Consider the following 13,307-nt stretch of genomic DNA (forward strand, 5'->3'; position numbering starts at 1 on the left):
GTAGCGTTGATGCATAGGACAAAAAGAAAGAAAGGTTGTGGCATAAGCTGAGATGTAGCGGTTCGGTCCTTTTCTGTGTTATGTCCTAGAAATTTAAGAGGGTTGTTATACGAAGCTAGTTTTAAGAGGATTGAACTGAAGTTTTCAAGTATTTTGCAGGTTGCATCAAGACATGGCTAATTGTAGACAGAGAAAAGCCAAGACAGATAGTCCAAGTAATTGAGAGGCAAATGTTTAAATAGCTGGGGCATGGGTAAATGGCGGGAGTATGCATGAATTTTTTTTTGGCCACATACTTGTTGGTTAGTTTTTGGAAAGACACGCCTGACTAGCGTATCAGGCATGTTGACCAAGAATTTAAAATTGACAAAAGACCGTTAGATTGCCTGTAATGAGAGACAAACAAGGCACGCCCGCCTATGGTCTTAAGACGGTTGACCAATAATTTAGAATTGACATAGGAGCATTAATTTGCTTGAAATAACAGTAAAGTTTGATCGTTTCATTCCCCAAGAACATAATTTGGAAGGGGCACAAGACACTGTCAATCATGATTCGAAAAACCTAGTGATGGACAACGGTAAAATCGGTGTTTGATCCGGATTTTATTCTATCTTGGGGTTTGCTTAATGACTGGTTAAGCAACAGATTAGTACTAGTATTTTATGACACTTTATCGTACAGATCGTCGGACATAATACTTACCCGCAAAGTAGTAGTGGGGGTGAGTTTTTCGCATGTTTTGGAACGTAATTGAGTTTAAGCAGCTTTAGTAGAGACTATTTAAACCCTTTAAAATACCTGCACACAGGTAGGGGGTTGAAGAAATCCTCCCATCTTCACATGAGGCAGGTCGAAGTTACCTCTAGAAAACTGTTACCTAAACATGTGTTCTAGTCTTTGAGTCAACCCCCTCCCTAAAAAATTTTTCTGACTCCTCCACTCTGCCAAGGGATATGTTCTGATCCTCTCCGAGGACAAGACGTGTGTACGTCTATGTTCTTAAGTTTTAAGGTAACAGTTTACTCCTTCATAACGGTATTAACGACCAGGGTTGCGACCCAATGAACAAGAGACTAGACTTTTAGTGATTTTTTGGTTGATTGAGTGATTTCCATCAATTATCTAGTGATTTATGTGCCAATTTAGTGATTTTTTGTTGGGGCAATATAAAAAATTACTAGAAACAGTGATAAATTACTAGGAGTGGCAATCCTGTTCATGACTGGTTAGGTGGCCCCAAATGATCCTTTTTAGCTAATCTCAGCATTTTCAGCCAAGAAGCCCTGTCTTACTGGCACTGGAGCGTAATAATCATTAATCATTACAAGCACTCTGCCGGAAATTTAACAGGGTGTGCTGAGAGATTGACTCAACTTCTGTCAAAAACATCTTGGCGACTGGTGGATTAAATTCGCCCCCCTCTTGACCTACTTAGCTATGTCTTTATTAGGATTCCTAAATGTCTCGAGATTGTTTTCACTGACTGCACTGAAGATAATCCTGGTCTAATACTTCTCAAAGTGTGTAATCCGATTCTAAATTATGCTCTGTAAGGGGGGTTTCTCACATTCAAGCTGAAGTATGACATTGCCTTTGGTTTTGTACCTTCAAACTCATTGCATCCCTTCTCCCCACAGTGAATTCAAAGACATAGCGCACGGTCTATGGAATAAAATTATAAATATTGTACGCCTTGAACTTTTTTATCCCTGATTTTAAGTTTAGTTCATTCAGTACATACAAAAGAAATATGCCTATTTATTCCTCGGAACAACGCTAGGTGCCAATATGCCTTCCATAGCCTGAACCTCGTTTCCCCAGGAGCCCTCGTACAATGATTATTCCTACTTCAGTTTTCACAACAGTAGCATCGTCCCCATATCCTTTTACCCATGAACTTACCACTAGTGCCTTCCTAGTTTAGCTTCACAGCAAGTTTGAGCCAATTTCCAAAAGTCGTGAACAAAAAAATTCTTGGATTTGTGGTTGAAAAATCTTCGATTTCAGACTACTTTATTAACATATTATTAAAATCAGAGACAATAACCTTTCAGTTACAAAAAAAAACTGAAAATAGATTGCAGGTAGCGCAGAACATTCTTGAATCTTAGTTAATATCCTGATTGTCTATTTGTTTTGCTTTTCTCTCGACTCACTATTTTTTTCCATTTGATTTTGGCAGAGAGCACTAGATGCCTTCCCTTCAGGTCCTTAACTCCAGGAATTTACTGGGGGCACATATCTGGATAGTCTTCAAATCATAGAAAATTTCTCCAAGTTGTTAGGGGGAAACTAAACCCCCCCAAACGACACCCAAGCTTCCCTTCACAAAAGGAAACAAACTCACCTTTGATAAACTGGAGCAAAGTCACACCCAAGTTTTGAAAATCAAATCTTTTTCTATCCTGCATTTTTAAGGAGGTAGCGCACTCTTAAAAACTAGTTGGACAACAACTAGTTTTAGTTACTAGTTTTAGTTAGCAACTAGTTAGGCTACGAGAAATTTAGAAGTCAAGAGTTGTTGCGCAGCAGAAAAAAAAAGTTTTTCGACGACAAATTTATTATTCCACTTTAGACAACTGCAACAATTTCATCTTAGAGTTGTGTTTTTTTTTCAGAGACAATATGGTCAGACTCCCCTCTTCTTCAAGATAAATGTTCCAGCATCTAAATTATGCCGCGGTAAAGATGTCAGCTAAATACATTTACATTTTTGCTGGAAATAAACAAAACCTAGTCCAGACAAAACCAGTTGACAAACAAAAACCGGTCAAAAACAAAAAGCGAGAAATGGGGATAACAAATTTGACTGTTGAGTGGCTACAGGAGAAAAAATATTGATAGGCAAGTCTAAATATTATTACTTTTCTTAAATAGTTTGTGAGACTACACTGGCTAATCATGATAAAACGAAAAATAGTAAAAAAGAGAAAAACTAGGATTATACAAGCCAGTGAAAAATGTGGACTAAAATGCAAATATTTCGGTCAAGACCTCCGCTTGACCGTCCTCAGTGTAAAAAAAATAACATAAAAATTACTAATAAAAATCCAAGGATACTATAAAAAATTTCAAACCTTAAAACAAAACACAACCGAAATTTGAAGACCCTTTCCATGCAACGGTGAAAGAGTTACCCGTAAAATTTCTCAGCTTGTAAAAATTTATATTCTGCTTGAAAAAGACGTTTGTAGTTGCATGATCTGCTTACTTTGCATTTCAAGTAGAATAAAAGTTTAAACTCAAATAGACCTTAGACTTTGATGAGCTAGGATCGCATCAGATGACAATTCACATAGCATCTGTGCGAGGAGTCGACAAGAAAGAATAATAACCTCCTTCTCTGCAATAGATCAATATGTACATAAGATACACAATTATTGTGTGAGGAGTTGACAAGAAAAAATACTAGCCCTATGTATTCCGGCATTTTATATTCAAACAGACTTTGGACTCTAGTCTAAATATTGTCTAAATATTGTTATTTTTTAACCTAAAAAGGGACTGCGAGACGTTTTTGAGACAGAAGTTTTCCAAGGACAAGAAAAAGAGGGGAGGGGGAGTAGGTCTTAAACTATCTCAAAGAACTATCAAGTTAATCTATTTTGTTTGTTACAGAGAAAGCTGTTTTTCTCTTTTCTAATAACCTATTTTTGGGATTAAAAAAATATGTGCACAAAAATTTGGAAGCCTGTCACTTTAGATATTGCTTTTTTCTGTTATTATGAGCCTTAAAAAACAGTTTGATTTTTTATTTTTTAAAAGGCATGATAAGTTCAGTCACAATAATAAAATGATTTCTCAGCGTGTAAAAATTTATATTCTGCTTGTAAAAAGCGTTTGTACTTTTATCTGCTTGCTTTGTACTTCAAGTAGAATGAAAGTTTACATTCAAATAGACCTTAAATTTTGATGTTGAGTTAGGATCGCATCAGATGACAATTGACATAGCATCTGTGCGAAGAGTCAACAGGAGAGAATACTAGCCTCCTTCTCTCCAATAGACTAATATGCACATAAAATGCAAAATTATTGTGCGAGGAGTCGACAAGAAAGACTATTAGCCCCCTTCTCTCCAAGAGACTAAAATGTACATAAAATGCCTAATTAGATACTAATATGTCCCAATATGTACATAAAATGCAAAATATGCGAGAAGTCGACAAGAAAGAATACTAGCCCCACCCCCCCCCCCACCCCCCTCTCTCTCCAAGAGACTAATATGTACATAAAATACAAAATTTTGAAACATTCAGGAAAATTTGTGCTTAAATTAACCTTCAGCCAACCTTCCTGGAAAAAACCATCCAAGCCCTTTTTAAAAGCCGTTTTTGGGCCTTCCAAGCCCTTTTTGTCAAGAGTCTAAATCTATCACCGTGTCTTCAGTTATTTGCTTTAAATGCTTAAATGTCATTAAATTAATGGTAAATTCGGATACACTGTTAAAACAATCTCCCAGCCTGAAAGGGTGTAAAACCTGTCTGGTAAAGTATTATTATCCAATTTTGTATTTCAAGTAGATTGAATATGTATTTCGGCATTTTATAGTCATACAGACTTTAAAATATAATATTAGGTTCAAAAGGAATCTGATGATGATTAGAATCACGTCTATGCGAGAGTACTCCCATGGAAAGGCTACCCATCTCTTTCCCAGAAGCTCAATATGCCCTCAAATGTAATACTTAGAAAGACTAAAAAAATATGACTGTGACAGAAAAGTGTTTTCAACCCTCAGCTCCCTCCCCTCCACAACAAAAGTGATTTTAAGTGTTTTTTTTCGCAAACCCTCTTTTTATTTAGAATTTAAATTGATCGAAATGCGTTCTAACGCGTTCTAACGTTGAATTTTAATCAAAATTGCAGCTAAGTTGGCACAACTCTCAGTAAAACAATCGGTAAAGAGAAAACTAGACTTGGACGAATTTCGTATAGGAATTCTGGCAAATACCCCTAGTGTAAAATTTCCCCTCAAAAAATCACTCCCTGGAAACTTCTCTCCCATGGAAACTTGATCCCCGTGGAAAATCCCAGTAGTAGAAAATTCACCCTCCCCCTACCATAAAAATGTATGCAAACTTATACAAATAACAAATTTACCCAATAACAAATACTATTTGCAAACAATAAGCAAATTTTATAACTTAAAGACCTTTCCCCAGGGGCTGTGAGAGAAAGGGGTCATGATATCTCCAAAGGCATAGATATTCGGCCTTTCAACTATGCTGAACAAAATGGCTATCTCAAAATACTGATCGGACGATTTTGAGTAAAAAGGGGCGTGGGAGGGGGCCTAGCTGCCCTCCAATTTTGTTGGTCACTTAAAAAGGGGAATAGAACTTTTAATTTCAGTCTGAATGAGCTCTTTCTCGATATTCTATGACAACTAGCTTGATACGATCACCCCTGGGAGAAATAAAAACAACATAAACATCCATCCGTGATCTTTCTTCTGGCAAAAAATACAAAATTTCACATTTTTGCAGACTGGAGCTTGAAACCTCTACAGTAGGGTTCTCTGACGCTGAATCTGATGATGTGATTTTCATTAAGATTATATGACTTTTAAGGGGTGTTTCCCCTTTTTCGAAAATAAGGCAAATTTTCAGAGGCTCGTAACCTTTAATGGGTAAGACTAAACTTAATGAAACTTATATATTTTAAATCAGAATAAAAAGTCGATATGTCTATTGGTATAAAAATTTCGTTTTTTAGAGTTTCGGTTACTATTGACCCGGGTCACTTCTTACTTACAGTTCGTTAACACGAACTGTTTAACTCACCATTTTTAAAGTGATGTAGATATGATGTAAGCAGTTTCTTTCTTGGGGAAAACCTGTCATTTTAAAATTCAAATAACAAGTACCAAAATAGTATTTAAAAATATTCAAGCGTAGGCTATATTAAATATATTGAAAATATTATTGAAAATATTCAAAATATTAAACCATTTTTGCGGGGGAAAATCCACCATTCTGACTTTCAAGTATCCAGTCCTTATTGATTGGGATATACATAATTTATTGATGCACGACTGATATGAGGAAGAGTTGACAGAGGTTTCCCTGAAAAATTTCCGGCACTGGTCTGAACGGACGTTTATCAAACAGCAAGCGCTACGAAAAATACGATACGACCTCACTTTCTAAGTCTAAATTGGAAGAAATTTTCAAATTTTTAGCTCGGGTTTTAGGCATGACAAGCCCAGAAATCGCTATATTTGTCAATCTGACTGGATCATAACGAAGAGCAAAACGTCCTTGAATGGACGAGGGGTTGGACGAGGTTTCCCAGAAATCGCTATATTTGTCAATCTGGCTGGAGCCTAGCGAAAAGCAAAACGTTCTTGAATGGAATGGGACGAGGTTAAAGAAAAGACTTAAAAGAACTAGGAACCTCTAGGAACTAGGGAAAAATAGTGAAGCTCAGTCGGGCAGTTTGATCTTACAACGAATTTTCAGTAGTAGTAGTAGTAAGCATCATAGTGTCAACCCTACACCTCTTTCCCATGCATATATTTACGGAACGAGACCCTATTTTACAGAAATGTTCGAACTTAATATGACTTTCTATATTTAAATATATATAAACTCAATATTTAAACAATATAAACTCAAACTGGTCAATATAAAAGTTAAAAGTCAATAAAAATTTTCATCCTAACGGGAATAATGGTTATATAGCAGGCTTAACCATAGAGAAAAATTACAAAAATTACTGCCATACAATTAAACAATAAATTTGAAACAGATAACATGGTGGCTTGCGAATTACTATTTACACATAGGTAAATTATTGGGAATTGGAAGCATTTCTAATAAAATATTCAAGCGGCTCGACTGCATATTTAATTCTAGTTAAATCTATAATAGCTGAAAAGCTACTAATTTATTAAAAATCGAATATAGCACAAAGAACATGGTAAACTGATCTAAGAGGAAAATCGAGTTTAACTCAGAGAAAAAACTAACCAACGCCATCTAGCTTAAAGCAGGATATTGATCTTAAAAACCATAAGTAAACATATCGCTTGTACTTCTCTCTCTCCCTCTCTCTCTCTCTTCCTCTCTCTCTCTCTCTCTCTGTCTCTCTCTCTCTCTCTCTATCTCTATTTTTCTCTCTCCATCTCCATCTCAATGAAGCTTGCATCTTCTCGTAATTTAAAAGTATATTATGTTATTATCATTCTCGAACACAAATTAAATATTTTCTAATTGTCTAGAACAAAAAAAATGTATTAAAGAGCATCTGTTGATGTATTTAAACTGTCTAATAGCATTTCTAGTTGTAATTTTATATCCTAATTTTATATCCTAATTTTAAAGCTCTAATTTTATATCCAGTGACGAAAAATATACAACGTTCTATAGTTATTATCGTTCAATGTTCTCAATTAACCAGCACGAAATTAAATATTAAAATATTTTGCAGTCTTAATCCGTTATTTTGTTCGTCGGGTAAACACCTCAGGCCATCTACAAAAATGGGGGGAAAATTATGTTGTATACAATACTTTTATAAATATATGTAGTCTCCAGATCTAAAATTTTACTTTGTATATCGAGTTATAAAACACATACCTAAATTGGCAAATTTTTACCACTCACATTAGAGACGCTATAAATTAAAGGGTGAAACATACCGAAACATATCCTGAGAACTCGTAAATGGTCTTCTTTGGCGTATCAAGCAAGGCTGTATCCAGGGGGGGGGGTTACCCGGTTTGAACCCCCCCCCCCCGAAATTTTTGACCGACTCGAAAATAAGTCGAAAATTAGTAAAACCTAGGTAAAAATCAGTAAAATTAGTCGAAAACTGATTCAAAAATTAGTAACCCCCCCCCCCAAAAAAAAAAGGCAAAAATTAGTAAAACCCCCCCTGAACAAAAATCCTGGATACGGCCCTGGTATCAAGAGACCCCTTATGGTGAAGTAAAAAAACCAACAGTTTCTCAATAAATATTTTCTAATTCTTCATCATTTCCATATCTAAAAATTCTACTCGTTACATTTTTTTTCTTGGTTTTTATTTATTTTATTTTTTTTGAAGTGGTAGTTTGTTCTTCGGCCTTTGTTTGTAGTTGTATTTTGTGTATTTCTATGGCCCGCGGACTTTTACAATGAAATATTATCTTACTTATTCAATTATAAAACTGCATTTGTGAACTGGCAAGTTTTTGTCATTGTGTATATTTGTCTGAAAGACTTCTTATTTTCATTTATAAAACCCATAATGACACCGAAACTCGCCCATACCCAGCACCGGATTTAAAGTTTTGGTGCTTTTAGGCCCAAGCGTTTTTGCCACTCCGTTTTCGCGAAATTTTCGGGAACGCAACTTTTCGGGAAGAGGCAAAAGTAATGAAAGAGAGAGGTAATACCAAACTCTCAGCTGCCATTATTGGGAGACATCTGACAGTTAATAAGTAACCACGGTTTTCTTATATTGTGTTAAAATCACTTTTCTGCGCATGAGCAGCGTGGAAGCGGAGTGCACAAGGATCTTTGGCGACAAATCACGTCATTCAAGTTTTTGTTAAGAAAAAATCCCTCAGTGATATTTTATTGCGCTCCCTGGCATTGTGCGCCCCGAAGCTCGGGCCTAGTGGGCAAATCCTGGTCTGCCCATACCGGTGCGTCGTAAAGAATACGTGTAAGGTTACTAATAAGAATGGAAACTGGCGCTATTGTCCACAAAAATCACAAGTGCCATCTAGCGATGGCGTTTCGAGGCATTTTTTCAGTGTATAAATAAGGCAAAATTATTAGTGTAATCTGTAAAGTTAGTACAGCAATAAGTGTCTGACCTCAGTTTACAAAAACATTATTACGGAGTTTGAAACAAATGCCAAGAATCACCTGGCGATAGATGGCAATGCTAATTCTTTTTTCAATGCTAGTGCCATTCTCCACTCTCATATGTTATCTGTACACTTTGGCCCATCCATTATTTGCCGTTTGACCTTTTTTGTGCTGTTTCAGAACTTTATGGTTTTGTATTTTACTATTTCTTTTATATCAACTTTTTAATTCATTAATTTAACTTTAAATATTTAAAATTTTTGAATTTATGTCATAATTTAAACGCAGTAATTAGCGAATTATTGATCTTTATTGTGTCAGTTGTATCGTATAACCCAAATTTGAAGTTTTGTTTATTGTTTCTTTATTGATTTTACTGTGAAATTTAACTTCGATGTTTCCATTATGCACATTCTAGGTATTTGAGATAAAAATTTAAACATACTTAAATATACAATATTCTTTGTTCCCACGTTTCCTTCTTCTTCTAATGAAGAAATATGAGAATTTTATACATTTCCTGGTATCTATGAATTACTTTCCATGAAAAACATTACTCATTGGACTATTATTAGAGCCATTTATCCTTGGGCAAAAGCCTAAAGAACTGTAAAAAAAAAACAGTTTGACAAGTTTACGATTTGTTTGTTATAACTGTTTGACAAGTTAAAATTTTATATCGTGGCATTTGAATTTTTTACCGTATTAATATTTTAAAAATTTTAAATTGTAGGTTTTAACTTTTTTTTTGATTCCAATGTTTTATTATAAATTTTAGTGTGTTATTTTTTGTATTATGAATTGTTATCGCATTAGTCCTAGCCGAGTGGTTGGCATAATAGGCTTAAAATCCTCTGTCAGGTTCAGGGGGACAGGGGGTTCAACTCCTGGTGTCAGTGGTTGTTTGGTTTGGAACGGGGGGTCAGTGACTTGACTTGTATGCTTAACTAGAGTAAACCCGGCTCTAAATGGGTTCCAGGGGAATTCTGGTGAAGGTAAACAGGAATGGTATGCGAAATCACATGATGGTGATTGGGCAACCGCCCAACCACCATTGCACTTCCTGACCGAAGGGCCATAAAACGGAGATCAGCTTCACCGGTAGGGAATGTAAATTCCAATGCCGAATTCTTTTTTATTCTTTAATAAATATTTTAAGTCCCAGGAACATGGGAAGACAGGAAGATTTTAAATATTTCCTGTCAGGAAGACAGGAAGATTTTAAACATTTCCTGTCAGGAAATCTAATTGTTTGAGTTGTTCAAGTGGAGACCTTGAATTGTCAAATACAGTTCAAAAACTGCGTTTATTAAAAATGTGTATTATAAAATACTGTTTTGTATTATCTTGTTCGGTACATAATAAATTTATTTATTATAAATTGGTTTGACGAGATCACGCTAAGTTCGTAGAAATTATTTTCGATATTTTAAGTTTTTGATATATTCACCAATTTGGCCACAAATAGAAGGATTATTACGGTTGTCCCTCCCTCCTCGCGCTTCCTGTCTGAAGGGCCGTGAAACGAAGATCAGCATAGCCGGTTGAGACTATGAAGTCTATGTGCCGTTTCTTAACTTTCTATGTTTGCTTTAGTATTACGGTATTGTGCTACTGACATTACTATTTCGCTGTTACAGTAGAGCAATGGGTTTGCCGAAAATGCGGCCGTTGGTTTTGTGTTTTTCATCCACTGACCCATCTTTTTAGTGCTTAGCTTTTTAATAGTTTAAGTTTTATTTTCGCTGATTTTCCCGTTTTTTTCTTTGTACCCTTTCTTGTACTAAAAAGAAAACAAATACTTTATTGTTATTATTATCAATTTAAGGAGAAAGAAATATGTTTTAAACGTGTTGGGTCAGGTGATCCATTCATCAAATAATTGTAATTATCAGCTGTTAGGTTCTCTAAATTGTCTATCAGCAAAATTTTTTCTATCTAAATAAGCACTTAAACAAATAAAAACTGTCATTCAAACTGGAACAAGCTCACCAGATACTCACTTACCCCTTAAAATAAAAACTTAAATAATCATTTATCAGATACACACATGCCTGAAAAAGCTAGCATAAACGAAACTAGAAATCATTTATTCGCCATTAAATATTTCGCAATGCTTACACTCTCTTTCTATAAATAAATAATACGGGTCTACCGAGGCAAACAAAGCGGTAATAAGCATGCGGAGGTTTGTCTATTCTAAGGTGCGCACACAGAAGTGCACACTTACGTTCAGTTCCCTCTGGACTGTAAACCCTGATAGGCACTGAAGGCACGTCACCACCAGCAGACAAAGTGCGCCGGAGTTTCTTATCACGAAGTCGCCTAGCTGCATGCGATGATTCGAGCAAGGGAGCACGAGAGCTCTTGGAAGCGAAAGACACTGATTTCAAACCTACACAGAGTAGAGAAAGCATGTGATACACGTAGTGTTGCCAGATGGAACTATTTTGTAACACTTGGGCGGTTTCTCGAGTTGACAGCATATCAAATTTTTCAAATCAAAGAATTCTTCGATGGGAGCTTTTTTTTTCAAAAATGCATCTGTATCTTTATTTGCAATTTGGGGCAAAAATGGTTAAAAAGAGCCATTTATGGTTCCGATTCATCTCTGTGGTTGAGCACATCTGGTAACACTACACAGATCTTCAAAAACATTTTTTGATTCTTTCAATGAAGGGCTCATGCTATTTGGGTATATTTTGAAAAAAAATATTTCACACTTTTCATTTATTGTAATCAATTGTTGATAATTATATTACTAATTGTTAAAGTATAGAAATCATGTCATACACAGATTATTCAATGGTATTATTTGATCATTCGACAAGGAGCTAGTATTGTTAAGGAACAATTCAAAGAAATAAGAAAAAAATTATGTCATACTTTCAGGCTTTGACTATTCGAATGAAAAACTATTTACTAAATTATCAAAATGTATTGTTAAAGTGCACAAAAATATGTCTTACACAGATCATTCAATGTTATTATTATTATTTTTTTACAAGGAGCTCATGTCATTAGGCGAATTTTGAAGAAATTAGAATAAACATCCCGCCCTCATGACTTTAAATTCTCAAAACCAATTAATTTCTCTTTTTTGATATCATAATTCTTGTAAGAACATTTTTCAGCTTAGTACACAATAGAAATGTGCTAATAAATGTAATGAAACACTCTCTTTTCTTGTATGTAAGATTTGACATAAAAAGTTTTTCAACTAAAAGTAAAAAGCAACATTAAAAATTAAGACAAACAGAAATTATTCCGTATATGAGGGGGGTTTCCCCTTCCTCAGCCGTCGCTTCTTAAACTAAAGTCTCAAAGTTTAAAAAAAAAAATATCAGTCAAAATCAACGGCTTGAACAGTCTCTTAAAGAATTGTGAAAAAAGTAAAACTTTAGCGTAAAGAGTCAGGGCTGAGGAAGGGATAACCCCCTCATAAACGGAATAATTTTCTGTTTGTTTTAAGTTTTAATGTTGCTTCTTATTTTCCATAAAAAAACTTTTTTTTTAATGATTTTTTCAAATCATGCCAGGAACCCCTGGGTAAAATTTCTCCTGGAAGATTTCCTTCCGACGGAAGATTATCCCCATAGGAAATTCCCCCAAAAGATTTCCGTATATTTCCAAATAGCAAATGCTATGCTTTTTCATCCCCAAAAGCACAGATATCGGACCTTTAAACCATGCTGAGTCGAATGTCCATCTCAAAATTCTAATCGGATGTCTTTGTGGGGGAAAAGGAAATGGGAGGGAGGCTAGTTGCCCTCCAATCTTTTTTGTCACTTAAAAAGGGTACTAGAACTTTTGATTTCCGTTTGAATGAGCCTTCTCCAAGTCTTCTAGGACCGTTATTTTGGTACGACCACCCCAGGGAAAAAATAAAAACGCAGGCATCCGTGACGTTTCTTTCGGCAAAAAATATAAAATTCAACATTTTTGCAGACAGCAGCTTACCATTTCTTACCATTAACTGCCAAAGTCAGTAAAATTATAAGTTTGAATGATCTGTGAATGACTTTTCTTGTCACTGACTTCTATAATATATTTATGAATAAAACCGGCTTATGTATTGCCTCTTTACACTACAAATAAAACAAGACTATACAATTCTCTTTTTTTTATGGTATGTCTTACGAACGAAAAAGGGTTTTTAAATGCTTTTTTTTTATATAGTATGTTTACATATAAAACAGGGTTGTGGATCTCTCCCTCTTTTACATTATATACTAAAAATAAAACAAGGCTATACATTTGTTCTTTATTTATAACGAAAAAAAAACAAAAAAAAAAAAGAGCTATGCATTCCTCACTAATTTTAGACAAAAACAAATACAAAATAAAAATAATACATGGGGGGCCCAGGGGACTTCATTTAGACCATTGGCTCTGATAGTAATTTTCTTTTTTCTATGGTTCTTATTTGAAAACAGTTTCGACTCCTTCCAATTTTAAGAACATTTCAATTTATATTTTTCAAATTAATATAAGTAAAAAAAA

General features: G+C 34.9%; 1 protein-coding gene across 1 annotated transcript in view; it reads right to left on the bottom strand.

The window, feature by feature from the left end:
* The window catches only part of Rbp (RIMS binding protein), a 439,820-nt gene that overhangs the window by 190,607 nt on the left and 235,906 nt on the right, over positions 1-13,307 (bottom strand). Inside the window, exon 12 of the mRNA XM_089098234.1 lies at positions 11,035-11,199. Coding sequence (XP_088954360.1) covers positions 11,035-11,199 — 165 coding nt within the window. The remainder of the gene's footprint in view (positions 1-11,034; positions 11,200-13,307) is intronic.

This window comes from Artemia sp. Qi Xiang Cuo, chromosome 12 (assembly GCF_049724085.1).
Source record: "Artemia sp. Qi Xiang Cuo chromosome 12, ASM4972408v1, whole genome shotgun sequence".
In the NCBI taxonomy this organism is placed as follows: Eukaryota; Metazoa; Arthropoda; class Branchiopoda; order Anostraca; family Artemiidae; genus Artemia; species Artemia sp. Qi Xiang Cuo.